Consider the following 19,345-nt stretch of genomic DNA (forward strand, 5'->3'; position numbering starts at 1 on the left):
TCCTCCAGCTGCTGTCAGGGAGGCAGGTTTTAGGTTCAGCTGCAGTTCTGCATGACACAATTGTTTTAATGTTTTGTAATTTGAATAATGTGTTTTTACTCTCTTTGTTTTGGAAATATGTTACACAATTTTTGTCCCCGAAGAAGTTTAACAATAGTTAACCTTTTACGTCAGCTTCTAACTGGTATAATCATCCATGAAATGTTTTTTAAATAAAATGTTTTATGTGTCCCTGAAACCTTTCAGTGGCAAAACTTGACAGTTCCGTTTGTTTGCTCACCATAATTCTCCCTGTGGCCGTGTACAGACTCTTCCATGCACAAAACTGCAGTGGAATAAAATATGACCTTCATGAGCAGTAGACACCTCAACATTACACAACCTGGCATCTATTATTATTATTTTTATTAATCTGTATGTATTAGATGACATTGCTCTAACTACTAGACCATATTGCCAGCTGAATATTAGAAGAGGTGTCCTTGTCACACTAAGAAATGCAGAAATACATTTACTGGCAGCAGATAGAGACTGTAGTCCCTCTTTAAGGAAACCTGCCCATTGGCCCTATAGTATGCACACTATAAGCCTTGCTAAGCTATCTAAGCTTGTGTTGTAACAGTGTATGTTGGGCATTACTACTATAAGTTCCAACATACAATACAAAAATACTTCATCTGATCTTGTTAGATTGTTAGCCAGGTGGGATCCAAGATAAGTCCCAGTCAAGGTGACAATAAGGGCATTTTGATCTGGCTGCATTATCCCAGCATAACAGCAGCTCGTTTGCCAGCATACTGGTATGACAATGCTGGTATTTTTCCTGACCTTTGAGTCTGCCCTCGAGTAGAACTGCCTCTTGCCCCCTCCACTATCCTCATTCGTCTCTTAATTTTTTTAACCTTATTCCCATCCCTTCAGGATGATTATTTCAATTCCTCTTATATTTGGATGAGCTTATTATCTGATATGAATAAATAATTTCCCTTGATCTTAAAAGGCAATGTTTAGTCCAGAATGTTACATTTCTTTTTCCTGTTAAAATTGTTGAATTTGCTAACTTGTTTACTGTATCGCTATAAGACGAAATTGAAGTTAAATGTAAACCAGTATGATTTGTATCTCTACAAGAATGTCGGTATAGAAAAAATAAAAATAAATAAATAAATACAGTTTACAACCCAAGAAATACGGCATCAGCCGGAGCATACAGTCACATCTACATGTCTCTAATCCTTTCCGGTTTGTATATAATTTTAGAGGTAAAATAAGTGAAACTTAGTATAGCTTTTCCCCTTTGTCCTAACTCAGAATTAAAATAACTTAGCCTTCCCTACTGCTAGGGCAGTTTGTCATCACAGTTTTGACTAGCATCGCCCCAGCACAGTCTGAAGAGTAACATCCCCTGTGGTGAGGGGAGGCGACTTAGAAACAGAGGCAAGGAGTTCTTGTAAATATGGGGTTTTGTGCCACATCCTTAATCTTGAATTGGAAATCCCCAGGGAAGAATAATTAAGGCCAGAATTCTCTCCCTGCTCATAAAGGAATCTGTAAAAGTGGTGGGAGAGGTTTGGAAAACGACCTTTGCTCTCAGTGTTTCTTGTTTTTGAATCGGAGGCTGTCAGAATGAGTTTCTCTTGTACCTCAGCTGCACGTTTCCAGATAACTCTAAAGACAGGAGCTGAAACAATGAATACAAATGTTTCACTTCTAATCCTTTTTTATTTTTTCAAAGCTAATGACTTGCATAATAACTGTATGAACTTGTTATGATCATGATTGTAAAGATCAAAAATGAAACTTCTTGCCTTCAGTCTTTGCTGTATATAAATTATTTGCAACTGTCCGTATACAGCCTGGGCTTCATACATGACCAACTCGCCAACTTTGATCATAATGATTGGTCTGCCTGCCAGAGGAAAGACTTACATGTCCAAGAAATTAACGCGTTACCTCAACTGGATTGGCGTACCCACCAAAGGTACAATAAATGCATATTTCTTATTTCTTATGTGTTAACATATGAATTGTATGTATGTGGCGTGGAATGACACAATTGCGGCTGGGATCTAAATCTGAATCAGTTGTCAGAACCAAGGGAAGAGGTGGAAACTCTGCTTATGCGGGGATTTTCTAGTGCTTTTCAATGCTGACCCTTATCAGACTGAGGTAATGTTCAGTAGGGTAGATGCCAGGCCCATGTTACACCTCTTCCCAAGTTTGGACCTGATCAGTGGATTTTCACTGATTCTCATGTCCCCAGGCAGACAGACTGACTGACTGAAGCATTGCTATAGTGCTTTCAGCCCTGATTGAAAAGGGCTAAAAACAAACAAAAGCAGATCATCTGAAATGTTTCCTGCTTTCAGCACTGCTCCTTTCCCTGTGCAAACCCAGATCAGTCCAGACTCCTGGTTTTGCCTCCCTTCCAGCAGATGGAGACAGAGAAATGTTCACAGCCACCGGCATATAACCTACTGTACCACCTACGGTCCTTCAGTATTTCTCTGTCTCCAGTAGATGGAGGAGGTGCAAGCCTGCAGTTCTGAACCTAAAAAAAAAAAAAAAAAAATTAAATTACAAGAGAATTTACTTCATTTGCTTCAAGCAGAGATTCTCTCCCAGGAGGTTGGCAGGTCCTGGTAGGGTCATCCCTCCTGGTTGTAGAGGTGGACGAGCAGGGGTTGGAGACCCTAAATTGCTCTCTGGTCAACGCCGGAGGTGAAAGCTGGTGATCCAGATCCCTTACCTCCAGGAGAATGGGGAGAAGCCTTTGCCATGCTTCAGATAAGGCTTTTCCTTTTCTTTTCTCTGTGCCTCTGTCTTTAAAGTTTAAAAAAAAAAAAAGATTTTACAGGGGCAGCAGTTCTGTGCACTTTACATCTGTTCTCTCTGGCGCTGGTAGTGCAGGGAGGTGGCTCGGGGGACAGATATTCTCTTTGCAGCTCCCTGGAGCTTCAAATCGTGACCCCTTTGAAGCTCCAGGGAGGAAGATTCAGAACCAATGTCAGGAAGTATTTCTTCACGGAGAGGGTGGTGGATGCCTGGAATGCCCTTCCGGAGGAAGTGGTGAAGACCAGAACTGTGAAGGACTTCAAAGGGGCGTGGGATAAACACTGTGGATCCATAAAGTCAAGAGGCCACCAATGAAGAGTGGGTGGCTCGCCAGAATGATGGCTACTGCCTGGACACAATACCCTTATTCAATAAACATACACATGCTTACTGTGACTCCAACATCACTCTAAGCTTCAACAGCAAGAGGAAATGTGGAAAAAAGGATTTGCACTCACAAAGCGGGGAGTAGCTGGCTTGTTACGGCGGTTACTACCCCAAACCAAATAAGCCTGATATCTGTGTGGGGAAGGTGTTTCTCACAGAAGAGCGTATGGTCAAGTTACAGTCTCAAGTTTGGAGTTTCTTGCAGGCCCGCGTGCCCAGGGTCTCGGAGTTCTTGCAGGTCCTTGGCTCCATGGCATCTACCTTGGAGCTCATTCCCTGGGTGTTTGCTCATATGAGACTACTTCAGCAGGCACTGCTATCCCGATGGTATCCAGTGTCGGTGCAGTTTCATCTTCCCCTGCCGCTTATAGGCTCAGCAAAGTCCAGTCTATCATGGTGGCTTTCTTACCACCATTTGTGCTGTGGAGTAGACTTGGAGGTTCCACAGTGGATAGTGTTGACTACCAATGCCGGTCTCTGATTGGGGAGCAGTGTGCCAGTCCCATTTGTTCCAAGGGCAATAGTCTTCTGAATAAGCGTCGTGGTCCAACAATCAACTAGAGTTGAGAGCAGTGCGGTTGGCCCTCCAAGAGTTTTTACTTCTTTTGTACAATCGCCCAGCCAGGATCCTGTCTGACAATGTGACAGCTGTAGCCTACATAAACTGCCAGGGGGGAACCAGGAGTCGAGCGGTGGCTCAGGAAGCATAGATGCTGATGTGTTGGGTAGAGCAGCATCTGTCCTTGATAGCGGCCTCTCACATTGTGGGATCCGGCAATGTGCAAGCCGATTTTCTCAGCCATCAACAGTTAGATCCTGGAGATGGGACCGACTGATATGGATCTCATGGCAACTCGGTACAATGCCAAAGCTCCTTGATTCTTCAGTCACAGGAGGGAGCGCAGAGCAGAAGGGGGTTGATGCCCTGGTTCTTTCTTGGCCAAGTGACGTCCTGATATACGTGTTTCTGCCATGGCCTCTGGTGGGCAAGATAGTAAGGAGAATAGAGGTCCATGCAGGCCAGGTAATTCTGGTGGCTCCAGAATGGCTCCAGAGGCCTTGGTTTGAGGATCTGGTCAGTTTAGCAGTGGATGGCCCGTTGCGGCTGGGACATCTTCCAAACCTGCTATGTCAGGGACCCATTTATTCAGATCGGGCAGATCGCTTTTGTCTAGCGCATTGGCTTTTGAGAGGCGCAGATTAAGAAGGAAACGATATCCGGAGGATGTTATTACTACTCTGTTGCAGGCTCAAAAGACTTCCACTGCTTTGGCATATGTCAGGGTGTGAAGGATTTTCGAATCTTGGTGCTCTGATTAAAGGATTGACCTCTGTGGCGCAGATTCTGGCTTTTCTGCAAAAAGGGTTGACAAAGGATTTTACATTCAATTCCCTGAGAGTACAGGTCTCTGCCCTGGGCTGTTTTCGAGGCAAAGTCCATGGAAAGCCCCTGGATGCGCACCTGTATGTGGTGCTTTTTCTTTGGAGGCGTGAAGCATTTACGTCCTTCTGCTCGTTCTGTGTGTCCATCTTGGAGCCTTAATTTGGTCCTCAAGGGCATGTGTGTGGCGCCGTTTGAGCCTTTTAAAAGGGCTACCATAAAGGCTTTCACTTTGAAGGTGGTATTCTTTGTGGCTGTTTGTTCGGCCAGGAGGGTATCAGAACTTCAAACTTTGTCCTGCAGGGAGCCTTCTTTACAGATCTCGGATTTGGAGGTCTCGTTGAGGATGGTTCTGTCTTTTCTGCCAAAGGTGGTTTTGGCGTTCCACTTAAGTGGAACTTCTGCTTTCCTAAATTTGGAGCTTGGTACGCCTCATGCAACGGAGTTAAGGCGTTTGGATGTCAGGTGCGCTTTGTTCTGGTACCTGGAGGTTGCTAACAGTTTTAGACTATCAGATCACCTTTTTGTACTGTGGAGTGGTGCAAGAAAGAGTCAGAAGGCTTTGAAGGTCATCATTGGCCATTGGTTCCACTTACATTTGTCGCGGTCGTCCTGTCCTGGAGGGACTAAGGACTCATTCAACCCAGTCCCAGGCGGCATCCTGGGCAGAATATCAGCTAGTTTTATTTGCAGGGTGGCTACTTGGAAGTCTTTGCATACCTTTGCCAGACATTACTGATTGGACGTCCAGGCCTCTGACATCAGCAATTTCGGTGAAAGTGTCCTCCGAGCGGGACTCTCTCAGCCACCCTGGTTAGGGAAGCCTTGGTACATCCCAGGAGTCTGGACTGATCTGGGTATGTACAGGGAAAGGAAAATTGGTTCTTACCTGCTAATTTTCATTCCTGTAGTACCACGGATCAGTCCAGAGTCCCACCTTAGGGGGAGATTACTTTTGGAGAGTCCACTTGATCTGTCCTTTGTCTTGGTCTGAAGAATGGCACAGGTTTTCCTGCCACTCCTTAAAGTTTTCAGTATTTACCATAGTTATGAGTTGTTTTCTCTTTCCTCTGCTCATTCGGGGAAGGTTGTTTCATCGCTGTCTCAGCTTGGGTACATAGTAATACTGTAGGTGGTACACCAGATTTTATGCCGGTGGCTTTGAAAATTTCTCTGTCTCCATCTGCTGGACGGGAGGCAAAACCCAGGAGTCTGGACTGATCCTTGGTACTACAGGAACAAAAATTAGCAGGTAAGAACCAATTTTCCTTTTCTGCTGCCCGTGCATCGGGTGATGTTAGAGAATTGTTGGCTTAATGTTCTCTCTGATCTCTCCCAATGCCAATCTGTTTCTTTAGTGTTTAATTTAGGAGTGTATCGTCGGGAAGCAGTGCAGTCCTACAAGTCGTATGATTTCTTCCGACATGACAATGCAGAAGCCATGAAAATTCGGAAGTAAGTCTGTCTATAGTGTCTGACATGGAGGATTTGTATTATAAAGTAGCATGGGCAATGAGCTGGAAGATCATAAAAGGAACAAAAAACCCCTCTTTTGTTCTGTTCACAAGGCATAATATGTGTTTCCTTATTTATAAACTTAGTATAACGCTTTTCCATAAAATATCACACTAAAGCAATTGTCAAATAAAATCATAATATAATATAAAAATGAAATAAAATCCAGTACAATAAATAAGAGAAAATAAAACCTGATCATTACAGCATAAATGAAATGAAAAGCACCTGAAAGCTTGAGTAAAAAGCAGTGCCTTTAAGTCTTCCCTAAATGTCAGATATTTAGGCTCCTGCAGCGTGTTGCGGAGAAGGGGGGGGCTGTCTTCCACACTCCCGATCTAAGGTGCTAATTTCCCCTTTAGGCAATGCGCTCTGAGAGCACTGGAAGATGTGAATTTCTACCTAAGGGAAGAGGCTGGCCAGCTGGCGGTAAGGAAGCTCTGTCTTGATGCAGACTTCACTCTGTCCTTTGGCAACTCGCTGAGCCTGTGCTATTTTTATTCCATAGGTGTTTGATGCCACCAACACCACTCGGGAGCGGAGAGATCTAATCTTAAATTTTGCAAAGGAAAACGCTTTTAAGGTGAACATTTTATTTTTGTCATCCTGGATTTGGGCAGTTAACTTTCTGGTTCTGTGCTATGGACAGGAAACCTGCAGTTCAAGAACATCTTAGTCTCAAGACACAGGTTTTCTTAAATAAGATGAACACAGTTGTATACTTACTATACACAGTACTCCTGTTTGTCCCAGAAGAAAAATGATATCCTTCTGATTTCCCAAATTCAGGGATTACTAATCCTCAGCAAGCACAGGGCACAATTTACTGACTGTAAAAAAAAATAAATAAATAAAAAGATATCCGGTCTGGCTCATGAGATATCTGAAATTGTAAATAAATACATAAAAGACATTCAGTTTTGTCCCGTGCAGAGCGGCTGCAGGCCTCTGAATTTTGCAGAATAGAGCCTATAGACCACAGTCACTGTACTCTTTGGGTTTATCCCTCTTCCAGTTGTCCTTAAGAACCTGACTTACTCTGTACCATAGTTTGCCAGTTTGAAAGAAACCAAGAAGTGGAGGCACTACTACTGCGTGATGTGCCATTCACTGCTGCTGCTACTTATTTTGTTTAGTTTATTTATTAATTAATCGCTATTTGTTACGAAGGCAAATCATAGCGATGTACAAAAAAAATTATAAGGTGCATGAAATAAATCAGAAATTCAATAAAACATTTTGTATACATAATAAAATAGGCTTAAACAGTTAAAAATGAAAAAAAAGCGATGATCTTCCAGGCATGCGCAGCAGTCTCACATAAGAGACAGTTCCTACTCCGTCAAAACAAGCAAACCTGATAAACAGGAGTCTGTGGGAAATATATTTATGTTAGAGAAGTTGTTAAGATTTAGAAGCAATCTTGAAAAGGTGAGTTTTTAAACTGGATTTGAATATGGCCAAAGAGGGAGCATAATCCAACAGGTGTGTTGCAAAATCAATTGCAAAGGTCCATGTAAAACAAACCAGAAAAAACAATTTAAACTGGAAAAGTTCAAGAATTCCAATATACCAAATCAGTCCCCCAACACGGACCGTGGTTGCATCGGGAGGGACCAATTACATGTGGTAAAATGAAGCAATCTCAGTGGCATTACATGCTTGAGAAATGAGCCTGTGAAAACAAAATCAATTGAGCAATTGTTAGGACCAAAGGAAGGCTAGAAAGAGGGAGCATGCCATCCACAGAGACAGAAAGTAGAGAGAGGACACGTGTCTTCCCATCCCATCTTCATAACGCCTCTGTATCACTCCATGGTGAGACCGCACCTTGAATACTGTGTGCAGTTCTGGTCGCCGCATCTCAAAAAAGATATAATTGCGATGGAGAAGGTACAGAGAAGTGCGACCAAAATGATAAAGGGGATGGAACAGCTCCCCTATGAGGAAAGGCTGAAGAGGTTAGGGCTGTTCAGCTTGTTTACCTAAGTGATACTCACACCTCACTCTTGATTTTGTAAACTTCTGTCATATCCGCTTTTCTTCAAGCTTCTTTAAAATGCATCTTCAGTTTTATGCTGGCGATTCTATAAGTGCTTCCTTCTTTCCTTTCCTGCAATGTAGGTGTTTTTTGTGGAGTCAGTCTGTGATGATCCAGATGTCATTGCTGCTAATATCATGGTTTGTACATTGTTTTACCATTTATTCAACTCTTTATGCATTATGACGGTTACGTAGAAACGAGCCCACATGCACAGGAATTCAAAATACACCTAGCGCGCATACGCGTGCTCTTAATTTTAAGCAATTTCACGAGCAAACATTATTCACGCATTTTCCTTGGGAGTTTGTTGGCTTTAACGCCCGCAGCTCAGCACGTTTTAAAACCTGCACAGATACTGAGATGTCCAACCCTATGGTTTCTGAGAGCTAGTAAGTCTGTTGGTGATCAGCCGAGGAGTCCCTGAGATTCTCAGAAGACTTTAGGCTGCTTTTAAAGGCTAGAGTCCAAGATCAGCATTCGCCAAGTGAAATAAGCTCTTCTTGTACACACAGGAAGTAAAAGTGTCAAGTCCAGATTACCCTGAGAGAAACAGAGAAAACGTCATGGAGGACTTCCTGAAGAGGATCGAATGTTACAAAGTCACCTATGAGCCTCTTGACCCAGATGACCGCGATAAGTAAGAAACAGCTTGTGGTACTGAAGTGACTGCTTAGGATGTTTGCCCCGTCCTTGTTAGGCTGGATCTTTGGGGATTGCGTTCACGCGTGCAGTGTCCTGGAAGCGCCACCTATCCAGTGGGTTTTTCGGGATTGCTGCAGTGAATACTCGTGAGGTGCACGTTCATTACGGATGCCCTGAAAACCCAACTGCTGGGGGGTGCCTCCGGGAGAGGGTGACACGCTGCATTCATGTCTCGTTGTTTTCACAGGACGAGTGTAAAGGGTTTAGAAATGAAATGTTACCACGAGGGAGGCTTACGGCCCTCACAGCCCCACGGTGTGCACCTGGGACCTTGCTGCCAGGGCTTGGACCCCAGACAGGATGAGAACTTCACACCTGCTTATCCCTCAGTAAGGGCAAGCCCAGCTCCATAAATGACCCTCCTTATGTCTGCCTGCTCTGTTGCTGAGAAGCTTAAAAGGCTTTGGTTCTCGTCCGCAGCTCAGGTCACCCGGGCATCGAAAAAAGCAGCCCCTGGCCCCTGTAACCCCCACCACACAGACCCCTTCCTGAGCCCGGAAGGAGGCATCTCTGCTGCCGCCGGGCGGGACCTGGAAAGAGCGCGCGGCACGGCTGCCGCAGGAGGTCTGAGAGGAGCCCCTGTGGTGCCAGCTGTGCCTGCCTTCCTGAGAGACGAGCAGGGGTGGAAGAGGGGAAGGAAAAGGAAAGGCAAAAATGAAAAAAAATCCTCACTGAAAATGTTAATTAAAGGCAAATTCCCCCCCCCCCACCCCCAAAAAATAAAGCAGCAAAGATTTTTAATTTTTTAATTTAGCATATTTTATATACCGAAGTATAGCAGAGTTGCCTTCACTCCGGTTTACAGTTACAACAACCTGATACATTTAAAGTGATTTAACAGCAAACACTGTAAAAACTGGTATAGAACATTAGCATAAACAGATAACGATATACCATATCATAGGTAAAAGAAGAAATCTGAGTTCAAATCATGTAAGGGACATCTGCTATAGAACAAAAGGGAAGGATTCTGGGGGTCAGAAAGAGAGTTAGTCAAAGGTGGGAGATTGTATGTTGGATGGAGGGACACACAGAGGGAGAGATCTGTGGAATTATCCTTTATAATCTTTGAGCGTGCAGTCTGTGAGTGATGAAAAAGCAGAAAAAAAAAAGGGTTAGAAGTAAAAATGTTATTTCTCCGGCCCTGATATCGGCCCAGCTCCTGGGACAGTACTGAAAGCTGATTTGTGTTTGCCTTTGACCTCTAGAGACCTTTCCTTCATTAAAGTGATAAACGTGGGTCAGCGGTTCCTGGTAAACCGGGTGCAGGATTACATCCAGAGTAAAATTGTCTACTATCTCATGAACATTCACGTCCAGCCCCGCACCATCTACCTGTGCCGGCACGGGGAAAGTGACTGTAACCTTTCCGGCAGGATCGGTGGCGATTCGGGCCTCTCCCCCCGGGGGAAGCAGGTAGAGTCTGACCTTGAACTGCTGCTTCTCAGCTGTTATCTGCTTTCTGGGTTTTTCCTTTCTTTGCTTCCCTAAGGTAAGGGTTTTGCCTTGCACATTTTAATAAGAGATCCCTGTAGGATTAGCATACGTCCAGTTCCTTTCTTCCTACCCCTCCAGTTCTTTGTCTCTTGATGCAGTGACTTAAACATCGTCTCTTTAAGGAACGTGTAGCTGTTAAGCATTTCTTATGTCTCTTGTTAGGTCTGCTGGCCTGAAGGCTAATATTTCAGGATGTAAGCAGTTCCAGGCAATATTGTTTCAAAAGCTTGTAATCTTGTATATTGAGGTGATAAGAACATAAGATGTGCTATGCTGGGTCAGATCAAGGGTCTATCAAGCCCACCCAGTATCCTGTCTCCAACAGTGGCCAGCCCAGGTGCAAGTACCCAAACATCATATCACATCTATCATATCCCCGCTTGGTCGCCACTTCTCCAAGCTGAACAGCCCTAACTTCCTTAGCCTTTCCTCATATGGGAGCCGTTCCATGCTCCTTATCATTTTGGTCGCCATTCTCTGCACTTTCTCCAGTGCAGCTATATCCTTTTTGAGATGCTGCGACCAGAATTGTGGTCTCACTGTGGTGCGATACAGTGGCATCATGACATCCCTTATTTTATTTGCCATTCCCTTCCTAATAATTCCTAACATTGACCAGCACAGCACACTGAGCCGATGATTTCAATATCAAATCAATTATGACACCCAGATAAAAGAAGTGGGTAGATAAATGGCAGCCTTTCATCGCTAGGATAAAAGTGTAAATCTGCTTGGCGAGCCCAGATAATGGTGGGATGGAACTCAAATCACAAATTTTGGCTTAGGAGACGGCACAGAGCAGAGTTGTAATGGAGCCTGAGCCACTCCACTGGAGGCTTTGTGATTCAGGGCTGCTAGACGTAGCCCGTACCTGCTGAGAGAACTCAGCTTCCTGTTCCCTCTGTAAAGAGTGGGGAACCAAGCTAGTTGGCAGAGATTGTGCCCTGTTTCGATTGATGACAAACAGCACTGAGAAGTTACAGTTTTGCTTTTTCTCACTCCCTCTGGTGCTTTCTCCTAGTTTGCCCAGGCACTTCGGAAGTTCATTGAGGAGCAGGAAATTGTAGATCTCAAGGTCTGGACGAGCCAGCTGAAGAGAACAATCCAGACAGCAGAGGCCTTGGGAGTGGCATATGAGCAGTGGAAAATCCTGAACGAAATTGATGCTGTGAGTGTTGGGGGGGGGGGGGGGGAGGAAACACAATTTTCGCTGTGATCAGCCAGTAAAGTGCATGATTTCCTGGAAATGTTTGAGTCTTTAGCAGCAATGCAAGAACTCTGTAATAAATGTCTCACACTCCACAATTGCACCTCATACTTAGATTTTGGATTTTATTTCATTCAGGCAACATGAGCATAAGTACATTTCAATGGCATTTCACCAGCAAAGTAAAATATTGAAAGAAATATTTTTCCTCTTATTTAAAAATGTGACGGCATTAAAAACCAACACGGCCTATCCAGTCTGCCCATCCATGCCAACTACCCAGCTTTATGACCCCTTTCATTCCCTCCGAGATCCTCTGTGTTTATTCCATGCCATTTTGTCTCCACCACTGCCACGGAGAGACTGTTCCATGCATCCACTACCCTCTCTGCAAATAAATATCTCCTTAGATTGATCCTGTTTCACTCTCATCCCATGACTCCTCGTTCTAGAGCCTCCTTTCCATTGACAGAGGCTCATCTCCTGTGCATTCAAACCTTAGAGACATTTAAATATCTCAGTCATATCTCCCCTATCTCGCCTTTCCTCTAGGGTGTACATGTTTATATCTTTAAGTCTGTCCCCATATGTCCCCATATGCTTTAAAACGAAAACCACTGACCATTTTAGTAGCCTCCCTCTGGATCAACTCCATCCTGTTTCTATCCTTTTGAAGGTGGGGTCTCCAGAATTGTACTCAGTATTCCCAGTGAGGTCTCACCAGGGACCTATACAGGGGCAATGTCACCTCCCTTTTCTGCTGACCATTCCTCTCTCTCTTTGGTGAGAATGATCGGTTGATCTAGACTGAAAGCACTTTGCAGCGTGACTACCCTGGGTACTGGGTGGAGACTTGTAGAGTAACTGCAAAGAACTTCAACATATTTATAGTTCATTTCTATTTAATACAACCAAAATGATGTAGGGTGCAGTTTTCAAGCTGTTTGTATTGGGACAAAGTCTGCACGCTTATCAGGTGGGCAGCTTTAAAAAGCACGTAAAACACTTTAACCTAAGGATATGCTTTTGAAAATTACCCTTATTATGAACTTCCATGCGAGCTCTTGACGTGTTAATCTCAGCCTTAGGAGTTAAAGTGCATTCTTCAACATGCATTCACTAGCTTCTGGTAATGTTAACATACAGTCTTTGCTAATGGGTAATGAGATGGTAACTAGCTCATCTGTTAAAACCTGCAAAATTTAACATCAACCCATTAATGCAAAACCTTAACTGCATCTCAGGAAGGTGCAGTGAACGTTTTGCATTAACACCCAAATGCTCATACTTTAACACACTTTTTTAAAAGCCTGTGTTATCACATCTAATAAACATTGGCTGTTAGCGCTCAGTGCTTAATCCGTGTGCTGATAGCGGATGTTAACGTCCTTAAGTACATTATTATGTGTTTTGGAATGGGGATTGTTGCACTGACAGGGCAGTCTGAATGGTGACCATAAAGAGGAAGTGCATTTGTCCTTGTGTCTTTAGGGAGTCTGTGAGGAGATGACGTATAAAGAGATTGAAGAGCAGTATCCAGAGGAGTTTGCACTGAGGGACCAGGACAAATATCTTTATCGCTATCCTGGCGGGGAAGTGAGTATTCTCCCAGGCCTCTAGTCCTAGGGGCTTCTCTATTAAACTCCTCTGTTGCTTTGACATGGAAGGCTCACAATTTAAGGAACAAGATTTAAATTGATTTTTAAAAGCATTTACATGTTTAAATGGGCTTTCAGAAAATTGCCCTGTGGGTTGTGCACGTGGATGCAATTTTGCGCCTACCTGACAGAGGCGTTCCTGGGGCGGAGTGGGGCCAGGGATCCGCGGTACTACAGGAACGAAAATTAGCAGGTAAGAACCACATTTTCCTTTCCCTAAGTTTGCAGGTATACTTTCTACCTGCTCCCAAACATGGCCATGTTCTCCTGCTGAGATTCAGGCACGTAAGTCTGCTTTGAAAATTCAGGCTGAACTCTGCATGGGACTTTGGCCCTAGGCAGGCCATTATAAATGACCCTCTAAATCTTGAGTTTACTGCTTCTGCCTCTGCTTTTTTCCCTCTGTTACTTTATAGGAATCTCAATACTGTGAATACCACTTTAATAGGAATAAATACCTTAATTAGAAATGAAACCACTGTAGTGTCTCTTCCAAGTGTGCCAGCAACCTGAGAAGAGTATCTGTCCTCCACACACCTGCATGTATATCCCTTTTATCCTGCATTCCCCGACTGAAATGATGCAGTTCTAGTTCGAATACTTGTATTAAGTAGTGGAATACATAGGAGGTAATATGAAAAAGGATTTATGATCATAAAAGGGCTTTTAAAAATTGCTACTTTTATGCACATAACTCCTGTGAACATTCCCTCCATAGGGCTGAAATGTCTAAAGGTTTTATGCATATAAATATGTTTTTGAAATTTGCTATGATATATGCTAGTTTTGAAGGTAATTTTCAAAAGTTACATGTGTAAATTTAGCATACTGTCATAGCAATATTTAAAAGCCCATTTACTTGCTTAGTGCTTGATTTTCAATAGCATTTGCACACTTACAAATGGGTTTTACACATGTAAATGCACTTTACCCGTGTAAGTGGGCTTTTGAAAATTGCTATAATAAATGCCATTGAATTGTTCATAGGATTTAGCCACGTACATGCACTTTATGTGAGTAAATAATGTTTGAAAATTGTTACAATAGTAGTTACATTTACACTTATCCGTTTGAAAATTACACCCTTAAAGTACAGTTACACGTAAAATCTATGAACAATTCAATGGCAAGGATTGTAGCAATTTTCAAAATCCTGCTTAAACAGGTTAGGTGCATTTACATGTGTAAAACCCTGATTCTAGTTCTCCATATGAACTATGCAATTCATTTGAAAAACATTTTTTCAATCAAAAATTCAAAACCTAATTATGACATTTCCAGTTTCACCTTTGACTGTCTCAGTTGTGGCTTCCGTTAATACCTGGGACACCTTTGTTACTGTCGCTAGCACAGAAATCTTACAAAGAATCACAATCTCATCCTTTGTCACCCTGTTTTTTTGCCCTTCTCAAAGCCATTAGAGAAAATGTAGCTCTACCGATTGCCAGTATTGTCGATTCTTCTCTTTCTGTTGGCACTCTTCCAGAGTACCAGAGTACACGGTGGCTGTGTGGGGGTATATTTTTATATTATGTCGTAGAACACGCAGAAACAAATATTGCAAAAACAAAACTTAGTTTACTAAATGTTGTAACTATATGGATCATAAATCAGCAAAGTAATATCAACACTGAATAGAGTATCGCAGAAAGTTGTGCATAAATCAATACAGGTAAATAGGAGATAGAATATAACAAAGAACAAACGAATGAACACCTCCCTTATACGCTCCTTAATTGGAGTGGACTGGGAGGGAACTTCCCTACCCCCCTACACTCCCACCCTTTCTCCTACATTTCTTTTTTTGGTTTTATTGCTCAGCAGAAGCAACTTGCGCGGGCTTCCCTGGTATAGCGGCAAATGGCCCCTGCACTGGCTGCCTCCAGCCCCGCCCCCGGGCCCGGCACGTCTGTGTGTAACGGGGGTTACGCGTGTGGCTGGGCCCCTCTGAAAAGGCCTAGCCATGTGCATAACCCCCATTTTTTACGCGTGTGGCTGTTTTAAAACTCAGCCGATAGTGTATTTCTCATTACAGGTTTGGAAATAGGCACAATGGCCAGTTTCTGGGTCAGTTAAACTCCTGGTGTACTCGGATGGGTTTAGGTAATTGAGGAAAGTAATATGACCAACTACACAGAGAGAGAGCAACAGATTAATAGACTTTCCTTTTCCTCTTTACTTAAGGTACTTTTTACATTACAGAGTTTGTCTGTAATCAGAATGAATTCACAAGCCCTGGTCAAGTAGAAATGTAGAAACCTATTCTGCATATTCCTGTACTACCTTTGTGAACAATCTATACAAAATGCTTCATTTGATTGCTTTAACATGTTTGATATTTCATTTTAAATGCTTAGTATTAGAAACATTCACAAATATGATAATTATGGTAACATTAATTAATTCTCCCAATCTCCGCTAAAGTGAGACCCAACTAATATATATGTATCTCAATATTAATCTCACCCTCCTGTGTCTAACAATTTTTTATGTATCAATTTTTTGTTTAGTTTTAATTAAAAAATAATTTGGAATGGAAAAAGGTAAGTTTCATACATATGAATGCATGCCTCCTCGGCCTTGCTTCAATTCTGTGGTGTAATCATAAACTTACCAACCTCCCGATCCCTTTTTGTTTGTGTATCTTCTTTATTTTTGTCAATTTGTTAATAAATAATAAAATTGTTCGCTGTATAACGCCAATAGTGGCTTTTTGCTTTTTTGCTTGTTTTTACATCTTACACAAAAACAAGCAAAAAGCCACTATTGGCGTTATACAGCGAACAATTTTATTATTTATTAACAAATTGACAAAAATAAAGAAGATACACAAACAAAAAGGGATCGGGAGGTTGGTAAGTTTATGATTACACCACAGAATTGAAGCAAGGCCGAGGAGGCATGCATTCATATGTATGAAACTTACCTTTTTCCATTCCAAATTATTTTTTAATTAAAACTAAACAAAAAATTATGGTAACATGCCATGCAAGCATGTAGTAAGTGTGAGATAATTTAACCCTTGTGATTTTATTGTCTTTTCTTAATTACGCCATCTCATATTTGTTATATCCTAGAATGTCCTGACCCATTAGCCCTAAAGGCTAATTGTACACACAGTAATTTTCCTGTCAAGGGGATATAAATTTAAGTTACTTTCCCTTTTGAGTGAACTAAAAATGAATGCATTTAAAATAGCCAAAGCGTCCCTTGAATCTGCCAGGAGCATCCATTGCCGTCTCCACTCAGGTAGTTGTCACATGGTTAGCCTATTCTGACTTTTGGGGGCCACCCACTTGTCAGAGTACATAGGCCGGCTTTCATTGTGTATTCCAACACCAGGCTCACTGCATAACAAAAGCTGCACAGGTTCAGTTGTTTTGGGTGTCTCTCCACCCTGCAATGAAGTATGGTCTGCGGTCCGATTAATATCTCTCACTGGCAGTGTAGTATAGCTTGCTAATTATTTTTAGGTATCCGAACATTTAAACTTAGGCGTGGCATATACTCCCCCACCCACCAGTGGTACAAGAGGTAAAAACAAAAACAAATCCCTCTTTCAGAAGTCTATCCTAATTTTTCTTACAAAGAAAAAGTCCTCTCTGAATTTTGTGAGAACATTCAGACAGACAAGAGCAACTAAGAACTACTAAAACTGTATCAGTTCAGACTTTATCATATATGTGACCAACAAAACAGTGGCACCTGCAAGTACCTACGTAACTGTTTCATAAAAATATTTCATCCTGATGGTCAGTTATTATTAAACCGTTGTGATGGCTCTACCGAAGGACGGTATAGAAAACTCAACAAATAAATTGCATTTCAAATAGAGAGAGATTGCTTCATAAAACAAATAAAACCAAGAAAACATGCCTACATTTTAAGTGCTTCAGGCCAAAAATGAAAGATTGAAGGGGTCTTTCTGTGGCAAAGAAGGCGATGCTTTTCCCCTCCACCCGGTCCTAGTGTGTACAGTTCTCTCAAGACCGCATTCTCGAAGCTTGTCATTAAGGCAAAACCTTTGCACTCCCATCATTAAGTCAGATGCATCTGTATGAATTAATACCTGATATGAAATAAACCAAAAATAAAATTAAGTAAAAGAAATTCTATAATGGGAGAAATCTTTCTCTCTAATTTTTAAGCAAAAAGCAATAGGATAAGAAGGAAGCTTATCTCATCTTTTATATCAGATCTCTTTATAAACAGTTACAAACATCTGCTTTGTTCAAAGAGCAAGACACTCGGAAAACTAACTATATATTTTAACTCATTCTGCCATACAGGTTCTTTCCCTAAATAAATTATATTTCATTATATATAATAGGGATAAAAATAAAAACTTATGAACACATTTAGTCACGTGACAGGCATTCTGGTCTGTTGATTCAGGCCCAGAAGAATTTTCTTTTAATCTCGTCTCTCCTTTGTAGCAGGATCTTCGGTATCAGACATATAGACTATAATGCACATCTGCCTGATGTAGAAATGAAAAGCAAGTTGAACCATAGGGTAATGCTGATCCATTTCATACTAGTATTTACCCAGCACTTATAGAAACCAAACCTCATTACTTTTGGTACAAATTCAATGCTAGTGATTAGAGAGATATACATTCCTGTCCTGACAAGATACGATTTTACTCCACTGCAATGAAATTAAACATTCTTGCTAAATCAAGTTTCATTACCTGCAAATATCTTTAAGTCCCTATCAGTCTGTTCATAACTTTTAAACTGAAAGATCAATTCATTTAAAGGAGTGTTTTCCTCCAATATAGGCATCTCCAGAACAGTTCACTCTTGGTTCAGTTCATATCTTTCAAATAGATCCCCAGCGTATCCTTATAAATCATACCAGCTCATCTCAAGTTTCCTCTAAAGACAGGAGGGCTCCGCTCTTTTGGCTGCCTTATTCAATATCTATCTTACCCCCATTTGTCAACGTCTCTCCATTCAAAAAAGGTTTGGATAAGTTTGGATAAGTTCTTGGAAGAGAAGTCCATTAACTGCTATTAATCAAGTTTACTTAGGGAATAGTCACTGCTATTAATTGCATCAGTAGCATGGGATCTTCTAGGTGTTTGGGTAATTGCCAGGTTCTTGTGGCCTGGTTTGGCCTCTGTTGGAAACAGGATGCTGGGCTTGATGGACCCTTGGTCTGACCCAGCATGGCAATTTCTTATGTTCTTATGTTCTTATCTTACAGTCTGTATGCTGACGATATACAGTTCTACTTTCCTACCTGGCATGATTGGAATTCTGCTTTACAATTCATTCAACTTTTGTCTCTTTTCAGTTAAAACATGGCCATCTCATAACAAACTTAGTTTAAATTTAACAAAAACTGAAATTATGATTTTAGGGCACCCTCAATTTGAAAACATTCCTGACTTTATTCTCTTTGACAATAAATCTATCAACATTTCTAAACATGGTTCGCAATCTTGGTATCATACTAGACCCCAAATTAAATATGTCAATTCATACAAACTTCAACTTCTCAAACATTTTAAACCACTACTTGATCCTATTGCTTTCCGTACAGTACTTGTCCTTGATTCTCACAGGACTGGATTACTGTAACTTTGCCTAGGTTTACTTCAATCATCATTATGTCCACTCCAATTAGTACAAAATGCTGCGGCTCGTCTATTATCCAACCAAAGACTACATGATCATATCTCTCCAATTCTCTTTAACAAACATTAGTTACCTATGAAATGGTGAATTCAATATAAAACTTTGACTATAATATATATGACCATGAATTACTGTTGATATAAATAAGATTATCTGCAACATTTCACCTCTATATTCCTTGCTGAAATCTCAGATCAAAAAATCAACTTTTCTTACAGGTTTTCTCCCCAAAATTCACCAGACTGGTCATGACCCATGAGTGTGCCTTCTCCATCGCAGGTCCAATTCAATGGAATGCAGTGCCACCCAGCTCTCAGACTTTTAAGCAACAATAAGGATTTTAAAAAAACATTAAAGCACCACCTCCTTAAGCAAGCCTTTCCAGACCTATGTGAGACACAACCTTACTGACCTTCACCTACTTTCATTCAATTCCCATTCATCTTTATTTTTCTTTGTCCATTTTAAGTTATT

At 41.7% G+C, this 19,345-nt stretch overlaps 1 protein-coding gene across 9 annotated transcripts in view; it reads left to right on the forward strand.

The window, feature by feature from the left end:
* LOC115073803 (6-phosphofructo-2-kinase/fructose-2,6-bisphosphatase 2-like) overlaps positions 1 to 19,345 on the forward strand; it is a 50,968-nt gene that overhangs the window by 3,808 nt on the left and 27,815 nt on the right. For all 9 annotated transcript variants that reach the window (XM_029572617.1, XM_029572618.1, XM_029572616.1 and 6 more), the window contains exons 3-11: positions 1,856 to 1,981; positions 5,962 to 6,058; positions 6,481 to 6,547; positions 6,627 to 6,701; positions 8,243 to 8,299; positions 8,675 to 8,799; positions 10,073 to 10,280; positions 11,383 to 11,529; positions 13,060 to 13,164. In XM_029572617.1, coding sequence (XP_029428477.1) covers positions 1,856 to 1,981; positions 5,962 to 6,058; positions 6,481 to 6,547; positions 6,627 to 6,701; positions 8,243 to 8,299; positions 8,675 to 8,799; positions 10,073 to 10,280; positions 11,383 to 11,529; positions 13,060 to 13,164 — 1,007 coding nt within the window. The remainder of the gene's footprint in view (positions 1 to 1,855; positions 1,982 to 5,961; positions 6,059 to 6,480; positions 6,548 to 6,626; positions 6,702 to 8,242; positions 8,300 to 8,674; positions 8,800 to 10,072; positions 10,281 to 11,382; positions 11,530 to 13,059; positions 13,165 to 19,345) is intronic.

This window comes from Rhinatrema bivittatum, chromosome 12 (assembly GCF_901001135.1).
Source record: "Rhinatrema bivittatum chromosome 12, aRhiBiv1.1, whole genome shotgun sequence".
NCBI lineage: Eukaryota > Metazoa > Chordata > Amphibia > Gymnophiona > Rhinatrematidae > Rhinatrema > Rhinatrema bivittatum.